This window comes from Lissotriton helveticus, chromosome 8 (assembly GCF_964261635.1).
Source record: "Lissotriton helveticus chromosome 8, aLisHel1.1, whole genome shotgun sequence".
Classification (NCBI taxonomy): domain Eukaryota; kingdom Metazoa; phylum Chordata; class Amphibia; order Caudata; family Salamandridae; genus Lissotriton; species Lissotriton helveticus.
In genome coordinates, this window is record NC_136069.1 from 892,284,780 (window position 1) to 892,312,009 (window position 27,230).

The 27,230-nt window shown below is 45.3% G+C and overlaps 1 protein-coding gene across 3 annotated transcripts in view; it reads right to left on the reverse strand.

Moving 5' to 3' along the window:
- The window catches only part of LOC144772966 (F-box-like/WD repeat-containing protein TBL1X), a 952,308-nt gene that overhangs the window by 101,304 nt on the left and 823,774 nt on the right, over positions 1 to 27,230 (reverse strand). For all 3 annotated transcript variants that reach the window (XM_078657676.1, XM_078657675.1, XM_078657677.1), the window contains 3 exons: positions 18,191 to 18,332; positions 16,857 to 16,920; positions 14,510 to 14,607 (listed from right to left, as the gene is read on the reverse strand). In XM_078657676.1, coding sequence (XP_078513802.1) covers positions 14,510 to 14,607; positions 16,857 to 16,920; positions 18,191 to 18,332 — 304 coding nt within the window. The remainder of the gene's footprint in view (positions 1 to 14,509; positions 14,608 to 16,856; positions 16,921 to 18,190; positions 18,333 to 27,230) is intronic.

Genomic DNA, 27,230 nt, shown 5'->3' on the forward strand with positions numbered 1-27,230 from the left:
AACCCTAAATAAAGTCTTAATGAATTAGAGGAGCGAGTTTTGTCACTAGATTATATTATTATTATTATTAGGGAGTTTTGTAAAGCGCCTGGTGTACGCCTGCAGGCGTGTCCCCGTGCTATAAAAAGTGGGGTAAGCAGTCAAGCAGCCAGCACAACCGTCAACCGTCTGAATAAGTACGTTTTAAGTTTTGTTCTAAACAAAAGTTCAGATGACTCCAAGCGTAACTCTGACGGAAGGCCGTTCCATTGCTTCGCTACCAGATATCTGAACGACCTTCCCCCCATACGCGCTTTCCTAATTTTAGGAATTTTCATAAGACCTGTGCAGGAAGAGCGCAGAGACCTTGTGGGCTCATACCTGGTCACCAAGCTCTGTAGCGGGGCCGGGGCTTTGCCACCCAAGATGCGATGACACGTGGCCAGGGCTCTGAATTCCACTCTGCTCCTAACAGGAAGCCAGTGCAAGGCCTGGAGTGCTGCCTTAGAGGAGGATCTTCTGGGAAGCCTCAAGATAAGGCAAGCAGCAGCATTCTGCAGCACCTGTAGGCGATTGAGAGCCTTTCCCGTGGCCCCTAGATACAGCAGATTGCCGTAATCCATACGAGCGGTGATTAAGGCATGCACCAGCGTCCGATGAGCAGAAATGGGCAGGTAGTCCAATACCTTTCTCAGAGTTTTTAGGACTCCGAAACATGTCCCCACCACACGTCCAATCTGGGGGCCGAAAGCAAGGTCAACATCCAGCCACACCCCAAGGTTCCTAGCTTCCTGGCAGGGGACAGGCGTCTCTCCTAGGCAGGGCGGCCACCACGCCGACGTCCACATTGATGGGCATCCCCCCACCACGAGCACCTCGGTCTTGCTGCCATTAAGTTTCAGGCAGTTGGCGGAAATCCAGGTTGCCAGTTCTTGCATGCACACTCTGAAATTGTCCGCCATCAGGCCGGGTGCGCGCGAGAGGGAGATGACCAGCTGCGTGTCATCGGCGTAGGACACCAGACGAAGTCCATAGCTTTCTACTACGGTCGCCAGCGGGGATGTTAAAAATAGCAATGTGTATGTACATAAGCGGCGTTCATTTATGTTCACAGTACCCCTTGGTGTAACCAGAATAGGATATCGTTAAAACTCTGACTGTGTTGTCCCACTAGCATAGACCCATGCACACACGTACACGACAGCCACTTTAGGCACCATGGTCTCTCAGTTTGCGGTCGATCGCCAGCGCCCCTTCCTTGACCCTGCAAGCTTCCCCCATGCACCCTGGCTGCCCCCTCTCCCACATGCGCGAGTCATGAGCCCACCCCTCCCGCATGACTCTGTCCCTAAGAATCGCACCCCGCGCCTGACCAACACCTCCTGTCCCTCCATGAATACCCCTCCTTTGATGACCTCTTCCTCTGAGCCTGAACGTCAGCCCTGACCACTGGTCATCCCTTAGCCTGAGGATACAGTTTATTGCCCACTACTTTATGCACTCGTCTCTCTTGGAAGAAGCTACTATTGATCATGGCCACCCCACCCCCTGAGACTCGATCAGGCACACACATTCCAATGGAATCAGCAGGACACTCAGCCGCATGATAGCCCCCTCCTATTTGCATGGAGAATAAGGGCCCTACTGTAGCCACGTGTTGGAATACCTCCATACTATACAATGTGTTGATTGTAATAAAGGATGCCTGTGTGCCATAAACCTGTGTATAAAAGACGAAGCCTCAGAGAAACTTGTTAGAGCACCTCCCGAAGACACTATGCGAGTGTACCAAAGGACAGGCTCTCCTCATGAGTAATAAACCCTGTTCTTGTTTTCCTACTTCCAGTGCCCGTCTCTTTATTTGGTAGCTATTCAAGTTGCAAACGAAGAGTCGCCCTGCACCAGCGGCCTGGGCATCGGGTGCGATATGGGCTGACTTTTCAACAGGGAGACATACAGATTGAACAGGGTCGGGCTCAGGGATGAGCCTTGCGGCACGCCCTGGCCCAATCCAATCTCCCTGGAGTAACACTCTCCCTGGCGAACCTGGAAGCATCTGCCTGTCAGGAAAGATCGAATCCACCCAAGCGCAGCCCCTGAAACTCCTCCCTCATTCAGACACTGTAGCAAGGTGGAATGAGCTACAGTGTCGAATGCTGCGCTTAGGTCCAGGAGGATCAGGGCCATAGTCTGGCCCTCGTCCACTCCCTGCCGTAAGGATTCTACTGCCATTAATAGTGCTGACTCAGTCGAATGCCACGGGCGGAATCCGAACTGCGAGTCATGGAGCAAGAAGGCTTCCTCGACAAAGCCCATGAGCTGAAGGTTCGCAATTTTTTCAGCAACCTTTGCCATATAAGGCAAAAGAGAAATAGGGCGAAGATTGTCCAGCCTATCATAACTAATATTGGGCTTCTTTTGAAGCGGAAGGACTACCGCCCGCTTCCAGGCCTCAGGGACAGAATGAGTCCCAAAAGAGATGTTCAGAAGATGGCGGATGTACGGCTCCAACGTAGGCAAACTGCCCACCAAGCGCCTAGGGGTGGTAGGATCTTTTGGGGAGCCTGATTTTATCGAACCACAGATCTGAATGAGATTTTCAGTAGGCGGGGTGACAAATGCAGTTAACACCTGATGTCCCTCCCTTACCCCACAATTCTCTACAATCTCAGAGGCTATGGTTGCTTCACTAGGGAAAGCCGAGTAGATAGTTGCCACTTTATTAGCAAAGAACTCTGCTACTCGGTTGCAGCTATCCACCGTACAAAATTCCTCTGGGACTGCTGCAGGCTTCCCGACCGAGAGAGATTTATAAATTAAAAACAGTTACTGTATTACTGTATTGTACTGTAATTGCATTTATATAGTGTTTACTACCCCTGACGAGGCGTCAAAGCGCTTTTTTGGCGAGTAGCACGCTACTCCAGGACCCAAAGAGGATTAGTGTTGCATTAGTGTTGAATTAGTATAGTCAAACATGCAAGTACATTTTAAGTGGTGGATAGGATAGTCAAGTCAAGTCAAGTCAGAATTTATATAGCGCACTACATACCCGCAGGGTCTCAAGGCGCTTGAGGAAGGGGGGGGGAGGTTTACTTATCGAATATCCATGTTTTAAGTTGTTTTCTGAAGGCTAGGTGGTTTTGAGTAAGACGGAGGTGGATGGGAAGGGAATTCCAGGTCTTGGCCGCTAAGTAGGAGAAGGATCTTCCTCCCATGGTGGTTTTGCGGATGCGCGGAACAGCGGCGAGGGCTAGGTTGGACGAACGCAGCTGGCGGGTGGGGGTGTAAAAGGAAAGGCGTGTGTTGAGACAATCAGGTCCAAGTTCGTATAGGGCTTTGTGTGCGTGGGTGAGGAGACGGAACGTTATTCTCTTGTTGACGGGGAGCCAGTGAAGGTCTTTCAGGTGAACAGAAATGTGGTCTGTGCGGGGGATGTCTAGTATGAGTCTGGCTGAAGCATTTTGGATGCGTTGGAGTTTTTTCTGTAGTTTTGCGGTGGAACCGGCGTAAAGGGTGTTTCCGTAGTCCAGACGGCTTGTAACCAGTGCGTGGGTGACCGTTTTTCTTGTTTCGGTGGGGATCCAGCGAAATGTTTTTTTGAGCATGCGTAGAATGTTGAAGCATGAAGAAGAGACGGCGTTGACTTGTCTGGTCATCGAGAGTGAGGAGTCCAGGATGATGCCTAAGTTCCGTGCGTGGTCCGTCGGTATGGGGGCTTTTCCTAGGGCCGTTGGCCACCAAGAGTCGTCCCAGGCGGAAGGGGATGAGCCTAGGATGAGGACTTCCGTTTTGTCCGAGTTCAGTTTTAGACGGCTGTGTTTCATCCACTCGGCTACTTCTTTCATCCCTTCGTGTAGGTTGTTTTTGGCGATGGTTGGGTCTTTGGTGAGTGAAAGGATCAGCTGAGTGTCATCAGCGTAGGAGATGATGTTGAGGTTGTGTTGACGTGCGATGGTTGCGAGGGGGCTCATGTAGACGTTGAAGAGGGTGGGGCTGAGTGATGATCCTTGCGGGACGCCGCAGATGACTTCGGTGGCCTCTGACTTAAAAGGGGGGAGGCGGACTCTCTGAGTTCTTCCAGCGAGGAATGAAATGATCCAGTCCAATGCTTTTCCTTGAATTCCGATGTTTCTGAGGCGTTGTATAAGGGTGCTATGGCAGACTGTGTCGAAGGCCGCGGAGAGGTCAAGGAGGATAAGGGCGACTGTGTCTCCGTTGTCCAGTAGTGTTCGAATGTCGTCTGTTGCTGCGATGAGGGCGGTCTCGGTGCTGTGCTTGGCTCGGAAGCCAGACTGTGAGGAGTCGAGTGATTTGTTAGTTTCGAGGAAGGTGGCGAGCTGATTGTTAATGGCTTTCTCAATGACTTTGGCAGGGAATGGGAGGAGCGAGATGGGGCGGTAGTTTTTGAGTTCGTTGGGGTCAGCTGTGGGTTTCTTCAGAAGGGCGCTGAGTTCGGCGTGTTTCCAGCTATCTGGGAATGTGGTGGAGTTTAGGGAGTAGTTGATGACATCTCGGAGATGGGGCGCGATAATGGAGTCTGCTTTGTTGAAGATGTGATGGGGACATGGGTCTGTAGGGGATCCTGAGTGGATGGAATTAATCAGTCGAATGGTCTCTTCTGTGGTGATTGGGTTCCATTCGAGAAGGATATTCGGAGGGGGTGACGGTTCGGAGGTGAGTGGGGTGGATTGGTTTACAGGTGTGTTATCAAAGCTGTTATGGATGTCGGCGATTTTGTTATGAAAGAATGAGGCAAGGGAGTCGCAGAGGGCTTGAGAGGGGGTGATGTCGTTAGAGCTGGCGGTGGGGTTGGTGAATTCTTTGATGATGTTGAAAAGTTCCTTGCTGTTGTGGGCGTTGTTGTCTAGTCGGTCTTTGAGTGCTGATTTCTTGGCTGTCCATATTAGTTGGTGGTGTTTGCGGGTGGCGTTTTTGAAGGCGGCTTGGGTGATAGTGTTTGGGTCTGTTTTCCAAGTTTTCTCAAGGGAACGACAGAGCTTCTTGGATTTCTTAAGTTCGTCGTTGAACCAGGGGGCGTTCTTGCTACCTTGCTTGGTTTGATGTTTTTTCAAAGGTGCTAATTTGTCGGCGGTCTGGGTTAACCATTGTGTGAGGTTGATGGCGGCTTGGTTAGGGTTCGTTGAATAGGCAGGGGGTTTTTGAAGAAGCGATGTGGAGATCTGGTCGATGGTGATTTTGTTCCAATTTCTTCGCAGAGTTGGTTGAGGGTGGTTGTGGGTCGAGGTCTTATTGTAGATAAAGTGGATACAGCTGTGGTCCGTCCAGTGGAGGGGTGTGGTATGAGTGAAGGAGATATGCTTGCTGGAAGTGAAGATAGGGTCGAGTGTGTGTCCTGCATAGTGTGTGGGGGTGTTAACAAGTTGTTTGAGTCCGAGATTGGCGAGATTGTCCAGGAGGGTGGTGGTGTTACTGTCGTTGCTCTTTTCCAGATGGAAATTGAGGTCTCCCAGTAGAATGTAGTCTTCTGAAGGGAGGGCGTGTGGGGTGATAAAGTCAGTGATGTCTTCGCTGAATTTAGTACGGGGTACTGGTGGCCTGTAGAGGAGGGTGCCCCTAAGTGTTGTCTTGGGGTCGGTGTGGATCTGGAAGTGAAGGTGTTCGGCGATAGCGAGGTTGTCATCTGAGCTGGTAGAGACGCGGATGGTGTTCTTGTGGACGATGGCGATGCCTCCTCCTGTTTGGATGGGGCGGTCCTTACGGATGATCTTGTAGCCGTCCGGGATGGCTATGGTGATGTCTGGAGCTGAAGAGGCATTCATCCAGGTTTCTTTGTTAGTTTCTTAGTCAGTTAGGTTTCTTAGTCAGTTATTTGGATTCGGAAGGATAGCAGAAGGATAGAAGAGGAAAAAAAGGATTGTATTTATATAGCGCTTGTACCCCTGATGGGGTGTTGAAGCCCGCTACTCCGGAAACCCATAAAGGATTAGTGGTGAATTAGTAGGGTGATATGGCTTCTAAGCATATACATATGCAAAATTGTCCTATAACATGAATCAATGGTGTCCCTTTTGGGTAAAAAAGGGGGGACGGTCTAGTAAACTTCATCTGAGTATGTCAGGCTCGCTCGCCTGCTGCACTTGGTGCAATTTTGGACTGGTGTTTAAACATTTTCCAAGGCTGCAGTGTGGCAGAACATGCCACATATAAGAGCAGTGGCCGCCCTCACGAATTCCAAAAGGTGTGCGGTAAACAGGGCTTAATTTGTGCTGGTGCTTGCCGGTGCTTAGCACCGGCACTTTCTTATCAGGGCCGGGTCTACACTCTACACACCCATCTGCTGCACGTGGTGGTCACACTCCACTTCTCCAGTCCCGAGTGTGTGTCCGTGTGTGTCCCAGACTAGTAGTGGTGTTGCGGCCGGGCCTTGCGGCTGTGAGATAGAGAGCCTGCTGAGCCAGTTACTTAGATTCCTGAAATCAAATCACACTTAAATGTTTATTGATGGCAGCCGCGGCCTGGGCGGGCCCTTAGTTCGGTGTTGCAGGTGGTGTGCGGGCCGGCGCAGTGGGACACTCTAATTCATCATTGGGTGTTGGAATCTGGATTTTGGTTGTTGGGCAGATTTTTTTCTAATTGCCACGCCCCAGCATACCTGTATGGGCGCACCCCACTCCACCATGAGTTAGTCATCTGTTCAACAGACAGTTACTAGCAGGCAGCAGCACCTCCAGGGGCCGCCTAACGGAACCACGAACCAGTCACAGTGCAGTTTCAGTTTGTGTCCTGGCCAAGCCACCAAGTACAGGTAAATTAATTAAGCACGGACAGTATAACTTTAAGTAGTAGCCAGTGGTCATGTTCGACGATGCCAATAAAAGATTCATGAAATGAAATCACTGGATTAAATGTATTGATGGCGGCCGCGGCCCTTAGTTTGGTGTTGTGGGCGTGCCGGCGCCGTGGGACACACTAATTCATTTATTAGTGCTGGATTCTGAATCAAGATTTTGGTTCTGCAGGGGGAGGACACAGGCAGGGCAGCAGGCAGCGTGCGCAGATTTTTTTCAAATTGTCATGCCCCTGCTTACCCGCATGAGCGCACCCCACTCCAGCGTGAGTCATCTGTTAGTTACTAACAGGAAGCAGCACCTCCAGGGGCCCGCCTAATGAAACCAGTCAGTCAGTGGCAGTGGAGTTCAAGACTACAGGTAAAATACATTAATTAAGTATGGACACTGACAGTATAAGTAATAGTCATGATCGACGATGCCAATCATATACCATGACATCATCACCATGCTAAACCAACGCTTTTTGGGGGGGGGGGGGGGAGTGTCGTGGTGGCCAGACCAACGGTCTGGGTCTGGTCATCAGAAAAGTCATGGATGCATTTATGTTGAAGGCGTGGCAGCCGCAGCCCTTAGTTGGGTGTTGTTGCCGGCCTGGGCTGGATTTGGTTCTATGAATCTGTGGGGGGATGGGGCTGTGCGCTGCAGCCGGGGCAGATTTTTTGAGATTGCGCGTGTATTTGCTGCATTGCCAAGCCCCAGCATACCCGCACGGCTGCAACCCTCTACCGAGCCATCGTTCTTCAGCGGCCGTGATTAAGCAGGGCTGGAGTGCCATGGTTTCTAAAGAACTGGCAACAAGAAACCGGAGCTTTTTGATTTTATTGCACATTTCCGAAAACTAGACACATTCAGTGCACAGAGGCTTGTAGAGGAGTCTGTCTCGATATAGATCCCCAACTTGGGACAAATATTTCAAAAGGATGCATGACTTATTCAGGGTCCCCTGCTCGGAGGCAGCACAAACTAGAAGGACGATATATTTATATATATTATGTAATTCTATCTTCTTTTGTCCTAATCATTTCTTTCTCCGTGGCGCACTTTTCCTCCTCCCCATCTTCTCATCCCCTCTCTCTCTCCTGTTTCATACACCCTCTTTCTGCGACCTTTGTTTGCTTTCTGCCTGTCCTAGGATGCTTTCCAACCCCTGCTCCAGGTGGTTGTAGGAGCAGGCACAGCCGCTGGCGATGCTAAAATTCCCCTCTGACCCTAGTATCCATCCGCCTCCCACTGTCCTCTGCGCACATCAATTTTTGGACATACCCAAATTTTAGCTGGAAAAATGAGGTGCTCTTCGTAGTGAATACTGAATTTCATCCCCCTGCCTAAGCAGGCTGGTTTTAATTGTGTGACTGTGTGTTGGGGGGACGGGGTAAGCTGTTGAACCTCCCAGCACACTCAATAGTATTCAATCAAACCTGCACTCTCACAGCCAGCATGCTCTCGCAGTGGTGGTGTTGGCAATCTGGGTGGTAGAGCAGTACATACATGTTGCTTCGTTCGCACACCCAAAGCTGACACACCCAATGCTCTCTCACCAGGAGAGCTTTTACAGCAAAAGCATTTTCGGGCAGCCATTATTATCACAACTTTGGAGTGCTCTTCACCCAGCACACCACTGCCCTAAAACAGTTAAACTTTCTCACACTCAATATGCGCAAAACTGCAGGCCCGGGACACACACTCTCAGTTTGTCTACGCCTTCCCTTCTAACCCATAGCAGATGTCACATGAACTCCCAGCCTGTCTCCGCTGTCTGTTAGCCCATGGTATATATTGCATGAACTCCTAGCCCATTTGACCCGGCCCTTCCCTACACCCACAGACACTCTAATTGCATCGCAGGCTCTTGACAGACACTCTCTGCTCCTCTCCATGACTCTTGCTTTCCAACTATGACACAGGACCCCACCCTCCTCCGTTCCATGGCACTGTATGGAGCTCCGGGCTAAAGTCACAAGTCTCTTCTGTAATGCGCCTTACAACCTGCTTTTACTGCTAGCTTCATCTCTCTGATTAATCCCCTTTCTTTCTGCCCACCAAGCTCTGCCCCACAGCCTTTCTTTTTTGTCCGTTTCAAGAGTCCACCCTCACCCTGGTCCCCTGTCCCCTCCATCGCACTCCCTCTCCGGTACCTGCATTGGCTTTGCAGAGGTGCCCAGGGCAGACTGTAATTGCCAGTGAATTCGCATGCAGGGTTATGTAATACATCCCACAGTTGTCGCTCTTGACTTGTGCTGCTTTCCCATCTGTTTAGTACTTTGCATGTCTGATATACCGCAGAATGAAAGTTGTCCTTTGCGGTCTGTTCACCTATTACATGTTGTGTTGACTTATGTGAATGCGCTGCTATGAGAACAATGTAAATTTGTCTCTGTTATTTGGACTTTGGACCGGATGTACATTCTTGTGTGTTGTGCTTCCTGTGATGCATTACGCCCGGTTGTACAAGCTGCTATACATTATTTGGAGTCAAAACACACGCTTTAGTCCAAATGACCATTATGTGTTTGAAGATGAGCTTTTGTTGGTGCTCAATTCCAGCTGTTTCTGATAGTTAATGCACTGGAGTTCGTACTGACCTGGTTATCTAAAGTACATATTAATATGGACAGGCAGTACTTAAATAAACATCTGTAATGGCTTTAAGGAGTACTACGCCTATGCTGCACGGTACTCCACAACACCGAACTAATTTAACCCATTAATGTCCGCTGCTAGCATTTCATGACCTCTCCCTGCACTCAACAAAGGCGATCACTAAACCGTGTGTAAATGTCAACAGAACTTTGAGATGCCTTTACTAAACCTGATTACAAATGATGTGTCATGTGTATGTGTTTACATAACTGTCTGTAAATCACTATGTGTTTGATCATGCTGGTGTTTTACTCAGATAAATATTCCGGTCGCTAGTGTACACTTACGGGGAATCTTCAGAACAAGGGAGTCTACCACCGTGCTCAGATTATGAGATCATTTTCAATGTGATTGGCAGAGAAAATGCATAATCTAATTAGTATCTTCCCCTTAACATAAATTGGGGTTAGGTAGTAGTAAGGGAAAGCATCACTGTGTCCCAAAATTGGCAGCGTCAGTTTCATCAGGAACTTGTGCTTTCTTTCACTGATTGTTTACTGCCCCCAATGGGCTATCTTTTGATATTTCCACATGCACTCTAGATCATTAACATATGTCTGCGGAATAGGCCTTGCATCACAGGTGGTTGAGGTCACCAAATACTGACAGAAGTTAACAATCATTGTAATTGCCTCTGGTAGTCATTTATGTGTTATTGTTTTTATGCAGCACTCACATTGCCTCTTGACACTAGTATTCAAGGCACTTGCGAGTTAGTGATTGGAATCGCATTTGGTAGTTTTGTAGTTATTGTTGTTATATACCACTGGCACAAATTGAGCACAGCAGACACCACTGATCCCATAGTATGGACTCCACGTGATACCCCTGGTCTCCAACCAATAAAGCAAGAACGTTTGCTTGAAAATGCACCATTTGTCCACTCTTTTTTCAAACTTTTCTCGGGGGGAGAACCCCCTCTAGCCCCCAAAGATTGTTCAGGCTCGCTCGCCACAGTGCAGTACAACGATTGATTTACACCTTCCCACTTTCAAATGTCACCAGGAGAGTAAAGGTGCAGTGAGTAGCCTGGGCCTCCCGGGCCATAATCCAGAGAAGAAAATGACCTCCCAAGTAGTCAGCAGTGCCAATTGAGGAAGTTGTTGGAGCAACTAGAGTAAGTGGGTGGAGCCACTGGTGGAAGTGGGCGGAGCAGAGGGAAGTGGGTGTGGCCTCCTAAAAAAAATTTAGCTCCTGCACTTCATGTTTTACAAATTAAGCACTGGCGGTAAATGGGCGATACACAACCTTAACTAAAATACCGGAGTGACAATGAGGTTCGACTAGGTGGTGGATCGCGACTAAGATGGCCCCTGTATTACTGGGGCAAAGGCATCTCAAAGAGCGCACAGGTAGTACATAGACACAGGAAGTTTTAAGAATGCATTTTAACCAATGTCATCATTTCTGAAAAGGTGATGTATTGCTCACGCTGATCTGACTTCCAACTAACCCATCTGGAAATTGACTTAATAACGTGATGTTTATATATTTATGCACTTTTATGATTATAAACCAGCCGAACAGAATTGATTTGATGATGACTTAATAAAACAAAATGCTAAAAAACATTATGTGAGGCTGCTTTTAGCTACCAGATCAGGCCCGTTGCCTATCAAGGAGAAATAACCCATAACATCAGCAGTCTTTGCCTCGATACAAGCGGGCAGGGTTGTAACCATCCTTCCAAAAGGCAGTTTGAAGAGACGGCACGCTCTCTTTGGAACGTTTCACGCATGGAAAGTGTTTTATCGCCTCCTTTTTCCAGGAAATGAATGCTGCACACAGACGCGCTGCTAGGAAGGCTCTCTGTAAGCATGTCAAGGGATACAAAAATAACTCCTGCAGCAGAAGGTGAGCCGGCAAGGAGCAGGTCAGTGTGCGCCAAACCACAGCAGTTCATAAGTCTCGGATTCTCGAACCAAATTAGAAAGGTTTAGGGGCTTTTGTTGAAGGTCAAAGAACAGAGACTTGAACAGCTTCAGAATCCGCCAAAGCAGTGACTGCACCGACACCTACAGCCATATAAAGGAGAGCACAAAAAGGAAAGGAACAACTGATTCTTGAGAAGGAGTTATGTACATTTACTACAATACTTTGTGGCGGGGGCTTCAGGCCAGACTGACCTTCAAAGAAGACACAAGGGATGGCTGCTTTTATTTTTAAATGAAAAATATAAAGAAATATTGAAAAATGATTTAAAAAATCACACAAAAACGACTTGTTGTGGCTCTTGGGGCAATACGTTCCATGATAAAAACAAACACAACACAGATTATAAAACGAAACATTCAGGGAGCAGGTCCATGTCACGGATACCAGTTTCTACTAAGCTCACGAGCGATGCACTCTTTGGGAGAAAATGGGAGGGAGCGGTGCAGAGCAGGGATCAGCGGGGCAAATCTTGCCCCATAACTAACCTCACGCACATCCTGGGCAAAATCCCAATTCAGGTGATTGATTTACTTTGTTGTGCCCATGAGTGGACCGGAGATGGATTGCCGCTATTGTTAGAGTAGGCAAAAGGTACAGAAGATTATGAGACCCCTAAAATTGACACCTTCGGGTAATGTCCGCGCTTTATAAAAATGCACTAAATAAAAAAAGTAAGAAAATGTAGCAGGATACAAAGTCGTAGAGGGTTGGATCCCGAGGAAGAAGTTCCCGATCGGATCTTCACCAGGGCTCACATAGGGCCCTGTTCCTTCTTGGAGTGCTGAGGTGGAATCCCAGAGATTGCCTAAATGGGCGGAAAGGCTTATTTCAACAGGTTGCGTTGGCTTCAGTTCTAAACACAGAGTGTTATCTCTGGCGTGACCTAGCAGATCTGTATTGCTGGATTTCACGCTACGCAACAGAGTATACCTCAGAAACTGAGTGAGTAGAAGATGGTGCAGAGGATTTTGCGCCTCTCGAAGCCAATGGAGTTCTTTAAAAACGAGTGAAATGTGAGCTGATTTTTTAAACATGAAACTTAGTCTGGCTCTTAAATCTTACAGTGTCTACAGTTTCAATACCGCTTTTTTACGATGCTCCAAACTAAACACAGCAGAAGTTCAGGCTCGCCTGACCTGGGCACTGGTCAGCTCAACCTGGTGTGGAATCTGCAGCAGCATCGGTACCCTTTTCAGCAACATGAGATGGGGCAGGATGTCTTTGATCACCGCTGCGGTGTGGCAACCATGAGAGATCCAAGTCAAACCATATGGCCAAGATTGGAACTGTTTTAGCAGGGGTCGGCTTTGATGCGATCTTCCAGACAGTTCAAGAGAAGACTGTGACTGGCGGGTCTGCAGCTCACACAATTACAGTTTTCAACACTTGCAGGCAGAGGTACCTCTTCTTCCACCACCTTTAATTTAATTGAGGAAAGTTGTGATTTTCTTTACAGTGCGCCTTGTGGCTGCCCACTCAGATCTGTAGTTGGATATCATCCACTAACATTGGGGAATATAACTGGCAATGCAAGATCAGCATTTCATGTATATGCGGAAATCAGAAAGGAGATGTGGAAGCCTGGCAGGACATGGCATACGATGGATTTCACTTACCACAATTATAAACTAACTTGCGTTTGATAGGTTTGATTAGACAAGAAAGAAAGACTGCATTGAATAGCTGCTCTGGAGTCCCTGGCACATTTCCCTAGGAGCATCAAACATGTTCTGTGATCCATGATGCTATAAGACGCAAATGCTATAAGGTGCAGATATTTCCATGAGGTTTTGTATTTCTGAACAACCTGTGTCCATAAAATATAGCACCTGTCCCTGGATGTCAGCAATGATGAACTCAGTCCGTCTCCCTGTTGTGAACCCAGAAGCAAGAAATGTAATAGAAGTCAAAATCAGGCAGTTCATAACTAAGGCTGCTGTCCTGTACTCTCTTCAACTGCACCGACAATAAATACAATGCATAATGCTTTAGTTACTCACATACACCTTTGTATATAAGGTGATCGCTCCCACAATTGTAAATAGTTGGTTCTATGCAAAAAACACTTCTATTATGCAGCAAAGCAGATGCAAAGAGCCATAAGTAGCCATAGGAAACGCTGCATTGCCCACAAAGGACAACATCTGACATCTTGCAAATCATTGCAAAGCAGGAACGGAGAAGAAGCCACAAAGGAGACATCGTTTACCACGCATCCATTTCAACGTGGTACTATTACATCGTGGTTTTCACTACGCAAGTCGTTACACCGACTTGCACTGGAGGGCGCTGTTCACTAAGAAATAGTGTAAATTACTGTTTCCAACACCTTCCCTACTGTATGTAGACTGGAGTTGGAATAGTAATTCACACTATTCCTAAATCCAGCGCACCTCCAGCGCAAGTCGATGTAACGACATGCGTTGTGAAAATCACGATCTAACAGACCGCGTTGAAATGGCCCTCGTTGTATCGTCATACATCCAGCCATCTCGTAAGAAGTATACAGGCCAGAAATAACGAAGAGTAACACATCTTGCAGTAGGCCTACGATTAGGTTATGTTCACCCAAGGAAAACTATGGTTTTCATCGGTTTCCTAAACTGTAACAGATTAGATTGAGTCCTTGTGGTTAGTGGAAGAATATTCCATTAGTAATAATGTAACGGCTTGTCCTATTGGGCAAAGACATATGATTTTTTTATGCTGCAAGTCACTCCTGCTGCACCTTTGCTATGTTGTTGCACGCAAAAGCAAACTAAAGAGAGACCCACCAACCACTTTTAATTGTTGTCTGAATAGGCGTTAGCAGGCCATTAACACCAGTCACCCAATACTCAGTCATGGAAGTACCCATAAAGGCATCTAGTAGCCAAATTCCTGCCTCCAAGCTAATATGCACACAGAAGATGAAATTAGGGTTGAATATAGAAGCATATTAGTTATTTTCACCATTACATGATTCATTTGATAATAAGGCTATCCATGAAATTGTGGTTTTGGTGAAACAACTTCTTTGGGATCTTTGTCACTATCACATATTTCTGATCTACCAGCTTCCCAGAACACACCCATTTTCTACACGTGTATGCCTCAAGCGATACAGTACCCTCCACAGGAAGGCCCTTTTTTATACTCACTTTATCCACTCCAGCACTGAGGATGTAGTTGCCCTTTTTATTCCATTTCAGTGCAAAGATGGGACCTTTATGTTGACCTAAAGTGCTTGCCAGGTTACCTGGAATGAAAAAAACACAAATAGCAAAGGTGTTTGAGTGGCAGAAACTGCTATATGCGAGCACTTCACAATGCTAGAAACTTTTTCCTCGGCCAGTCAAAGTAAACAGGAAGGCTGAATGTTCCTAAGTTTGAAAGGTAATTACTTTAGATTCTACAATTAAATGATACTTGTCAGTGTACTGATTGGGTCTGAGAGACTAAATCTGTAATGGCAATTACATGGTTCATTAATTTAGGCCACTCCTCTTTTGTGGCCCTATTCTGCTCTGTAATATAGGAGGGAAAAACAATATAATGCTGTAATAAAAAAATATATATAGTTAAAAAAAAAAAGAAATACTATCCTCCAAAGTTCAAACTTTGTGAAGTAGACTTTTGTAAATGTTGTGAATTTGTTTAAAAACTGGCCACAATTTCATGAAATGCACAAAAATATATGTATTTCTTAAAAAGGTGAAATATCCAGCACACTTTTTTTCGGAGAAAACCCCCCAAAAGCCTGCTTTTTTTTAACATGTCATTTTTTATGGGAAGGTTGTTTTGTGCAAAAAATCTCCACACAACGTTTTTTGTGGGGAACATTGCACATGGGCTCAGTTTTGCAAAGTCGTTAAACTTGGCAACTTCGTAAAGTTGCAACGTTTGTCCCTTGCACAAAACCTTGATGATCCAATTATAATTTTGCACACATCCCTAAAAGTAATATTTCAAGAAGGACAGTGTTATTAAATAAAATATGTCTGTCATGTATTCTCTTCCATCTCACTGTAGTGTGCAATTAATTTTATAACAATTTCCAGATGGGATGATGTATCAGGGTCCATAAAAATGGTTTTTACTAGAGAAAACATTCTCTTTAGCACTGTCCTGAAGGCTACAGGGGAGAGCAAACAGGTCTGGGAGAAAGAAAAAGTACAGATCTACGGAGTGCACCTTCTTGAAAAGAAAAGTCACAAGATATTTCCAAAACAATTCAAATGAAAACGAACATAATGAACCGAATGTTTGAATGAAAAACAAAATGCATATGAATAAAAAAACTGGCATTTTCTTGCACTTGTGCATGTGCACTGGAGTAATAAGGCTCTGCAGACAAAGGAAGCAATGTTCTAACTAGGCCTGGGTGGAGTTGGTGAAGTGGCCAAAAAACTCTTCTACGCTATGCGGAGTTCGGCAAGCGGCCGAGGGGGGTTCGGTGAAGTGGCCAAAAAACTCTTCTACTCTATGCGGAGTTCCGCAAGCGGCCGAGGGGGGTTTGGTCATGCCGTTCACATAGATTTTCAGCGTTGGGTGTTTGTCCCACGCTATAAAATCAGCCAGTACGCAACCTTGTGCAGCGCAAGAGTGTGCTGTTTCTTTTCTTGCTGCTCGAGTAGATTTTCTACCTGAGCAGCAGCTTTCTCAATGCGAACAGAAGGCATCTCAGTTGCAACCCTCCGCGACCGCCCACGTGAGAAACCTCACCAGGAGGTGGATTTTCCTCTCTCGCCAACTTGCTCTTAGAAAGCCAGCAAAAAACATCTGAACTCTGTGTGCTCCGCGGAGTGCAGGAAACTCTGCAAACTCCGCGGCCGGAGTGCACCACCCAGGCCTAGTTCTAACTGCATCATTTAAAATTATCTAGAGCTATGGCAACCCTTCTTGTCCTTACTGGCCTCGGAATTCCACGAGGTCACTTGCCCTAGATATCTCCGATTGTTGCGCCTCTCTGACACGGAGTAGCTGAAGCCCAGCTAGGGCAGTTTGGGTTTGGTTGAGGATAGGCGGTGGGCATTGAACATGGGTGGAGAGTGGGCAGGGTTTCTGGTTATGGTTTTATTCGTTTCCCTTCCAATTAGAGGATTGCGTATACCTGCCTCTCTCGCTAGTTTAAATTTACACCAGTACTGATGGACTCATTGGCCTCCTGATCCTTCGTTTTTGTTGCACCTACGAATGTATTGGCTCTATCAGTAATGTGTGACTATCTGTGTGACAATCCTTCAATAAAAATGATTTAATACTAAAATTATCTGAGAGTATTCGAAAAATACTCTCTTCTGTCCCATTGGGAGAAGCGATTAATAAACCTCTACTGTTTTACTAACATTCAACTAAAACAGATTCTTCTATGGAAAACAACATTTGGGAAAAAATACATCCTTGGAATGCATGGGTTCAAAAAACTAGAATGAAAAATGTATCCAGAAGGTGAAAATGAACCGCTGCTTTAGACCCAACAAGCACAGTACAGGCCCCGAAACGTACCATCTTCGGTCCATATTCTAGCAAAGCCATCGTAAGATCCGGTCGCGAGCAGCGTCCCTTCACTCTGTTGGGGAAACAGCAAAAACAATTACATTAATGGAAAATAAGTGTTTCTCCGCGCTACGAAGCAGCAAGCCTGTGGCAGCGAGCGCTACTAAAGAGCCACCTGTGTTTATTATAATGATAATATGTCGAGGCTAAACAGTAGTTCTAAAGACTAATTGCTTCACAAAATGAAAATACGACAAGTGAATGACAGACGCAAGCTCTGCGACAAGGGACTCAGTTTTAGAGGTCACAAGGGCTATGACAAAGAAGACGACAGGCGCATCATTAAATATTCATTTCTGCTTTCAGATGCCCTGAGGTTCAGTTTCATTAACATACAATATCGCTGGCGGTGAGGGCGAAACTGAGATGTGGCACATGCATTTCAACCCTCTGTATCGTGAGTATGTTTTAGTTTATAATAGTCCGTGCCCCTGTAATTCAGATGGGGTCGAAACAGCAACTAATGTCCGATCGCAATTACAAGATCTGCGAATTTACTGTGTAAATTACATGTTTCAACAGGGACACAGCCTGCTCCAGACAGGGGCGGCTCTAGGCTCATGCAGGCCTGGGCAGGGAGCATAGGTAGGGGGCCCCGAAAGAGGGGGTCTGGGCGGGGAGGAGCGCGGAGGCCAGTGAAGAAGAGGGGGGGGGGTCAGGGTGTTTGGAAGTGGAACAGAACCGGAGGCCACCAAATCCCTGCCAGGGGCCGCCACGCAAATATGTATCCATCCTCAGAGGATTATTATATTAAGGATATATATTGGCGTGGTGGCCCCTGGGGTTTGGTGGCCCTGTGCAAGTGCACAGCTTGCACATGCCTAAGGCCGCCCCTGCTCCAGGCGAAATTTCTGGGTGAATCTCTGTTGAAAACGAGGAGGATCGGGCACAGAATTAATTACAGATGACTCCATTAATTTCTCAATTCTGAGGGCAGCATCAGGGATCCAAATCAAGCCCCCCAGGGATGGGTAATTTAGGGGAGGTGCTATGTAGGAAGAATACACAGAATATTGCCGGGGCATTGGTGATGAGACCCTAAAACCCTAATTTGGACGAACTATACTATCATATAGTATAAAGTATCAAATAGTATAGTATAGTGTCATATAATACTATCATGAATGATGTCATATCCATGGTTTGGAAGGAATCCGCACATGCGAATACAACAACTGTGGGTAGATTTGCTTTCAGGGGAGCATCCGTATGCACAAGAGCAGAGAGTTAAAATGAACTCAAACAATGTAAAACCAACATGATGGAGGCAGCAGAAAACTTACGTTCCAGTCCAATGACGTTACGTCTTTATTGCTAGGCACGTCCTGCCCTCCTTCTCTAATACAGTGCCGTAGAACGAGTTGAGTGGAACCACTGTTGTTGCCTTCATTTAGATTCCATATTCTTGCAGTAGAGTCACCTGATCTAAATAGGGGTAGAAGAATAGAGAACCCATTACAACTCTGCAATCCAAGGGGACTGGCCCAACATGTCTTATTTCGTGACCAATCACGCAGCGAGTGAATTTAACATGGAGTCTAAAGCAGGGGAACCTTATATTGCAAGTTAGTAATGTATTTTGGACATCAAACCTGCAATACTATGGTTGATGAAGTCTCTGAAGCCGAAAAATACATCCGCTGACGGCAAACAAATAGGTAGAAGGCACGGTAACTGACATCATGCCATTGTGAACTGGCCCAATGCGTATAGTCTATATCCTGTACACCTCCGCATTTATTGCAAAATTGTCTCTCACTACAAAACGCGACGAGAGATCCCTAGATTTATTTTTATTGAGGCCTCAAACATTTATACAAAGATAACATGGTGATCATGGGATCACGAAGGGCTCTAGATGATGCGCCCGGTCTATCCTATACGGTTCAAGAGTATTTATGGTGTCCACAAAACAAAGAATAATCCTTCCTTACCCAAATCCAAATGAGGTCACTGATGAACCACTTTTGGGTTATCTACATTGGATCACGCTACTTATGGAAACCTCACTTTCCTTTTCTTAAAATATGCCTCTCTACTGAGGGGCAGCTGCTACATGGAACATTCTTTACAAAAGCGGGTGTGGCAAGTGAGAGTGAGGAGGACTGTTCCCTTTTAAGAAGGGGTCTTCAAAGTGGGGGGAAGGTCCCCCCAGAGTGGCCACAAGTGATGGTAGAGGGGGCGCCATCCTCTGTCCAAAAAAAGAATTATGCTGATAACAGTGCTTTGTTTTCAGTGAGTGTGGGGTTTGGGGTAGGCGCACCTGGGAAGGGCGGGGATGAGCATCAGGAAGCAATTCTGTAATGGGTCATCGCTAACTTCTTTTGTCATTTATATGCTAGCTGGGAGAAGGTGTCAAAAGGGAGGGGACTCCAATATTCTTCAAACCCCCAATATTCTTCAAACCCCCCACCCCCATTTCTAATAGTCACACTGTGGGTACTTTTACATGTTAGTAAGGCCTGTCTGACCAGAATAGTATGTTTGTCAATCATGTATTTCACTGCATTTTTAAAACGGTACAGAACTTAACAGCAATGTTTAAATAAGTCTAAACATATGTAAACATTGCCGGTTTAAAATAATAATTGCGAGAAATTTTGAGAGGGGGCCCCCAATTATTTTGTGTTCCAATGGGGGGAGGTGGCACGGCATTAAAAACTTTGAAGATCATTGCTATAGAGTGTAACCCTGACCTAGGTGGACACATTTATCTCCACCGAGGGGGCCCACAGAAGCACGCATTAGAAATGGACTTCCAGTGTATCAGCAGGAGAGTTCTTTCCTGGATACTTAAGTGGTGAAAGCCATCTGAAAAGAAACGATGACAGGGCGACAGCCATACAAGAAACAGCCCAAGGCTCTCCTTACTTAGTTTCAATGTACCATTACTGTTGTAGCATTTGTTTATTGTGCTACATATACGACTACAATCAAGCAAGCAGAGCACTGTAAAAGCAAGTAAGTATAAACACATTACAAATAGTAACTTTTTTCAGCATAGACTATGGTCTGTTTCTACCTTTCTACTTCTTACATGCATTAGTTTCACTTTAGATCTAGACCCGCGTGATGAGAGTAAAATTACACAAAAAAGTGTATATACCAAAGATCTCCCTCTTAGTACTGTGTGGTTTTCAGAGACCAAAGCCTTCACATCTTGTAAATTACATCGAAATGCTGAAAGCTGGATTTTCATTTAACAATGCTGTGCAGTCCGGGAGATATGGTCCTGGTTCACATTGTTTGATCAATTAGAATTAACACCTGGAAAAATTATTATTTTTTGTGTCATTTTATGCAGAACGAACCCAGCCCAAGGGCACTGGATCGTTTTACATGAGCATCAGAAAATGTTACACATTCTTTTAAGGCATAGGGAGATAAAAAGAGTTTTATAGGATCACAGGATGATCAGCTGAGAATTCAAAACGGGTTTCACCAACCCAAGGTTGGCAGCTCTGGCCTCAAGGCCACAGCTCTAATAATAATAATAAATAAGAATCCATATTTGTAAAGCGCGAACATATCACCCCTTAGGGTTTCAAGGCACTGGGGGATGTTGGGGCGATTAAGTGAGCTATGGCTCAGAGTCACATGATGCTGAGCTGAGCTGCTGCAGGTGCCGGGGATCAAACCGCGAGTGGCTCGCTCAAGAGTCAGCCGCTCTGGCTGCCTCGCCACACCTCTCCCTTAAATGGTCGGTAAAAGAAAAGGCCAAGTTATGCATTTTGCTGACATGGAGTCATGTGGTAACACTATACACATTTTTGCTATTTCATCTTTCTGAGGTGTTTACTTTAGCAAAAACAGAGATAGACATTCTGTTTTTCCCAAATATCCTTAGCTGATATTTAGAATCTTTTCAAATGTGTGTAACAGACATACTAGACGACTTGTGGACATTTCACCGCAAGGCAAACACAGACACACCCTCGACGCCAGTGTTTGCCTCACAGGGATTGCTATCTTTGATTCTAATTTTTTTTTACGGGGGTGGGGTTTTCACATGTTCCTTTGCTCCCTTCCCTACACTGCCCAAAGGCATTTCTCGACCTTCAACTGCAGTGCTATTTTATAAGGCACTACAGTGCAGGAAGTGAAGTGTTTGTCGGCAATGAAAATACGGCACAAAGTCCATATGCCATAGACGACCACTTTGCTTTAGCATAGCACTGCTGTGTTTCTTGCAGCATTTATTTATTTTGCATCAGTAATCTGTCTCACATTTATAACCATATACATTTTATGTTTTGATATTGTATGGGTATCCATACAGGACTTTTTCATACTTCTTGTAAAGTCTGAAGTTCTTTCTTGATATGTATAATTTATACAGTGCTTTGTTGCCCTGTTGCACTTGAGCACTCTGATTTTCATCAACTTCCTGAATGCCATTTGGGTTTATAATTGAAATGATGTTGATTGTAGCTTGGCCTATTTGGAAAACTTGGTGCTGTGTGCGCACTTTGGAGGTGGACCAAGACTGTTTTGCATACGGCTAGGTCTAATCTGAGGAGGCAAGGTGGGCAAAAGAATGATGGGTTGGAGTGCTGCACCAAGTGATTGTCAGTGGTTAGAATTATTGCAAGAATTCCTCCCATCACCGTTCATGTGTTTGATGTAACAGCCTATGTGGCCATGGGTGCACCTAGACGTGAGTCTCTTGCTCACTGTGCCACTGCAACCCAGCTACACCAGATTCAAGAGAACTAATAAGGTAAAAACTGGTTTTGGTTTGCTTGTGTTCCATTTCACAAAGGACCTGGCTTGGAAGTTCAGGGTGGAATGTTCCTGGTAGAGCAGGGCCACGACAATCTGAGGAAGCATGGTGGACAAAAGAACAATGGTTTGGAATGCTACCCGGAACCATCGCCCGTGGTTAGGCTTATTGCAAACAGTCTTAACATCACCTTTTGCGTGTCTGATGTTCAGACATATTCACCATGTCTAAGTCAAGAGCATGAAAACCAAGACGGTTCCCGCCACCTTCAGAATACTTGAAATTGGCGTGCTAATTTCAATATGATCACTCCATCTCTGGTATTAGTCATCCTTTCCTCACTTTCTACAAGACCATGCGCAGAAGTAGCAAGCAAACACCTTTCACTGTGCGACGTAATACACACAAACTGATCAAACGTCCCTTCCCCTCAAAGACTAATTCATTTTTTACAAAAAAAAAAAAAAAAAAAAAAAAATGACAATGGGAAAAGGCAAACCAAGAATAAAAGAAAAGAATATTAACGGTCTGGTTATTGAAAATGTTAAATCACATAAATATCTGGGAATTACATTTGATGACGATATGACAGTTAGGCAGCATTTTAATAATCTCGAAGCTAGGGGTTCCTCTCCCGCATTTGCCTTTAGAAAATTGAGGGAGAAACTATTATGCCCTAATTATGAACATCTAATGAGGGTGATGAGAGCAAAGTTAATTCCATCTTTGGACTATTGTTCCATCATCTTTAGGGGCAAAGATGCGAAACTGCTCGGCGACATAGAAATAAGGACATATAAATCGGTTTTTAGGATCCCTAGATATATTAGTCGTGCCAATGTAAGACTTGAAATTGGTTTAAAGAACCAGTTATTGGCCCGTCAATCTACATTTTTAAAGTCCTTATTATCATTAGTTCGAGCAGAGGGTGGATCATTAGCAAAGCTGTGCTGGCTCGAAATTTCAAATGGGGAATACTCGAGGAATTGGCAGCTTTATTTAAATGAATGTCTATGTAATTTTGAATGTTCAAAATTAGAAGATGAATCGATGAGTAAAATAGTCTTCAAGAAAGTAATTAATCAAACGGCTGCATTACTGTCTACTATAGCGGATAAGGAGGAACTAAGGAAAAGAAATCACTTCTGGTCAATAGCCAACACTTTTGGTAGGTTGTCACCCCAACTTTATCTGTCATATCACCTAAGACCTTTGATTAAGAATACATTTAAGTACATAAGATTTTTGAGATATCCGACTAAAGACGGAACTCCAAAATGGGAGAACAAATGGCCAACGAGTATCTGTAGGCTATGTGGGCTGAGTGATGAAACCTTATTGCACATTGTAACTCTATGCCCTATCTCGACAGAGGCTCGGAAGTCTATACTCAAACCGATTTTCAATGAATTGGGAGTTAGAACATGTAGGAATGCAATTATTGCCTGTCTAAGAGGGGGTGATATTAAACTTATTCATCTTTTTGTTAAGTTTATCACCATTGCGGGAAAGAAATTCCATAAATTAGACATTTTAAGCAAATGAGTTCTCGTGGTAAATTAACTTAGATAAAACTGGTTTGGCTATAAGGTTCTTAAAAGTTTTTAAGGGAGTCTGTTTTTAGGTAATTTATAATTGTTTAGTATTGAGTATTACCCTATAATTGTGGATTCTATTTTAAAGTATCGCTCATGTCACTTTAATTCTCTTGTTAGAATTGTATTCTCTTTGCACAGAATGTACAATGCACTTTGTTCTGGTCGCATGGTTATAGGTTATATGAAGAAAACTGTGATACTAGCTTAGGGTGCCAGTAGTACTATCAATCTAAGGACTCTGTTGACAATTCTTGGTGATAAAACCACATCCGGTATTGAATGTTTATTGCATTATGTTTTTGTCTGCGAATTGTTAATGGCTAACTGTAGACATTATAATAGTTGTTGCTAGCATAAGCCATTTCAGTTCTGATGTTGTATGATACTAATTGCTGCTAGCAAAAGGCACCTTAGTTTGGGTGCCGTAGGTATAATGCTCTTTACTTTTTTGTTGTGGAACGTTTTTATCAAATTGTTAGAAGTGTCAACAAAACTATCTTTGGTATTGAATGCACATTGCACTTTGTTTTTGTTTGCGAACTGTTAATGGCTAATCGTTGCAACTATAATACTTGCGGCTAGCATAAGTCACTTTAGCTATGATGTTGCAAGTATAATATTTGCAAAATTACCCTTGGTATTGAATGCACATTGCACTTTGTTTTTGCCCGCAAATTGATAATGGCAAATAGCTTCAATTATAATACCCGCTGCTAACATAAGTCACTTTAGTTTGATGTTGCAAGTATAGTATTTGCTGCTAGCATAAGGCACCTTAGTAAGCATACCGCACTTTATTTTTTTATTATGGAAGGTTTTTATTATACTGTTAAAATCGTCAATAATTATCTCATGATTGGTGGATCTTTCCGAGGTTGTTAAAAGTTTTGTGTATATTTGTTTGTTTCCTTCGCCCTTCCTGTTTGTAATGATTTTAATTAATCAACAAATAAATGTATTTACTTACTTAATTCATTTTTTACTATCCTGATTGAGTACCCCAAGATTCTAGATGGTGGAATTTCTTTACTTAGTATTTATGGAAGGTTTCTGAATCCTCCACTTTAGACTTGTAAGGTTGCCTCCAACCCCTGCTGTGTCAGGGAAATTCTTGGCGTGGTTGCTAAAAAATCTAGAAGGAATAAATTAAAATGTTTTCTGCTTCAGAGCAATAATACTTGGAGGAGGCAGCTCTTTAACTACAGGATTATTTTACGAACCCCACTACACCTATCCGGAACATTCTCTAAAAGCCATTGCCATTTTAGCCATTATAATTCAAATAATATTTAGAATTTATCTTCCAGCCCATTTCTTCCAAAAATTAAAAAGAGGTGTTCCCTTTTTAAGAGGTAACACACTCACTCACATAGTTTCTCCTAGTATGACTCAGAGCACAGAAAAGTGTGCAGACAGGCACAGCATTGCCCTAAACCAAAATATAATTCAAGGAATTATTGGTGAGGGGTGATACATATGGACACTAATGGCCAGTATAAATGTACTGTGTGGACTCAAACCAGTTTACATAAAACATTTTCCAACAAACAAATTCTTTAGAATCAGAATGAAGCTCTAGCTTGAAGCCTTCATTGTACACAGGTTAGCAGGCCCAAAACCTGCCATTTCCATTCAAATGGCCCAGGCATACTAACCTCTGGACCCCAGTAAAAAGTCAGACAAGAGAATGTCTACTTTTATTTAGGCACTGAATAAACTTTCTCGATTACTGTTTTGCAAACGATAGGCTATGAACAATTCTTTTAAAATCTGAAAGGTAATACACTTAGTTTTATTTGCATTGAACATTTTATGTCTGGATTAACAGTACAGCTATCTGCGAGTGCTGCTGTTTACAATAAATATCGAGTGACTTTTGGGTCAACCTCCTTCAACCACTGGTTTACTTGATCAGCCTCTTCAGCCAGTGGCTTGAGGCAATGTGAATTGAAAGAACAAGGGTAAGCAGTACCTAATGGCGGCAGCAAGGGTTTGAGTATTGAATGGGGGGAAGGTGCGTTGTTCCAGGTGTCAAAGAAAGAAGGCCAGATGGGGAGTAGCTCCTTTAGGAGCAAGAGCCCTCACACACCCCAAGGGGTGTCATGCTTCATCATCGGGCAGCTCCTCGTGCGCCAGGCACTGCAAAGCCCAACAGGGAGGACTGATTGAATAAAGCTGCTTTACCGGCTCCTATGTGGTTGATGAGTCGAAATCCTGAGCAGCGCAGTGAGCTGTGCAGCTGTGACCTTGGTGGGACTGTTGGGCGTGGCTGAGCCCGGAGCCAAAGTGCAGAGTTTTCCAGCGTACCTGACTTTCACGTGGCGCAGATACCTGCCTTTGGACGAGGCCGCGGCTATTGGTGCCCTGAGTGGACCCCTGTGTTCAGGGGGTGCCTGCCTATCCTATATATGCCACACACCAGGAGCGGGGGCACTGAAGACAGTATATTAGGCCATGGGGCCTGGCTGCGAAGCAACACCAGAAAGGTGTTGCCGAAGGCTGGTGGGGCAGTGTGGAGCTGCTTACAGATGCCGCAGGAGTGCGAGAGAGTAGTCCAGTGCTTGCTTCCCTTGGGGCCTTGCAGGCAATTACTGACTGCCGGAGCAGTACTGGAGACGAGGAGCTCCTTGCTAAAAGAGAAAATACCTGCCTGCTTTCTGCGCTGACTTCCCTTTGCCTCAAAGTTTAAGCTTTTGCTGTTGCTGCCTGGTGGGGCTGCCCCTGTCGCGGGTGCCCTCTCTATGGTTGGGGTACAGAAGAAGGAGACAGCATCCGCTCCAGTGAGGGGGCCTGCGGTGGCCCAGTTATGAGAGGGAGCTCTGAGGGGAGCAGAAATTAGGCTGCCTATTTCCAGTGAAGAGTGGACCTAATCAGACAGACTTGCACAGGCTGGAGAAAACAATGGCCTGAGCGCTTACAGAGGACCACAATTGCAGGCAAACTATGACCTGGCCATTGGGGGGACCAGAATGCATGCAGGAGGTGGTCGAGGAGGTGACTGCTGAGGTGAGTCCGCCCTGGGTGGCAGGAGAGGAGGCACATGGGCGGAGCCTCTCCTGCATGGACCTTGGTCATGGATTTTGAGTTTTGGTGAGCACTGGGGAAGTGCAGTTGACTGCGTATGACTCTAGAGACTAGGGGGTCTGTACTGAGCACCGCTGTACTGGAAGCTGCTTGCTGGATGCCTTATGGATTGGTTGATTGATCCAGCAAGTCAGTCTGTCAATGTTCAGGAGCCTGTGCATGAATTGTGCAGCGGTGTGTAGGTTCAAATATGGGTAAAGACAAACATTCCAAGACACCTGCATTTAAGACTATCATGCAGTAAGCCACCCTTCAACAATAGTTGCAGCAGGTGATCGAGAGGGGGAGGGGTGGTCTTGAAGAGCACCTCCCCAGAGCATGAGGGTGAGTCATTGCATGCTAATCTATGGGCAGCTATACATGAACATAAGATTGAGATGGTATTTGGAGATGTGAACCTGATTAGGGCTGGTTTAAGGGAAAGTGGCTAAGAATGTGACAACAGCAGAGAATAACACTGAGTCACTTCAGGGTGAGGTACCCTCTCTAAAGCAACAGATGGCCAGCATAACAATGGTGACAGGGGAGTTAGAGGTTCGGGTGGAGGATACAGAGGGGGCCCGCTGTAACCTGCCATTCCTGGAGTTTCCGGAGCATGTGGAGGGACCATCTGCAGAAACATTACTGGAACAATGGATCAAACTGCAAAATAAGACCCCATGGGCTGCTATACATATTTGTGGTCAAGAGGGCACACAGCGCTCTGGTGAGGAGTCACCCACCTGCCCCCCACCCTCTCCCAGGTCATTATAACCACAATACTGAATTAAAGGGATAAAGACTGTATCTTTAGAGCGGCTAGGGAACATGGCATCCATAAGATATGACAGTCAAACTATAGCCATTTTACCAGATCACACGAGGAAAGTTCAGAAGCAGAGCAATCAGTCCTTGGAGTCAAACAGGTGTTGCGCGCTA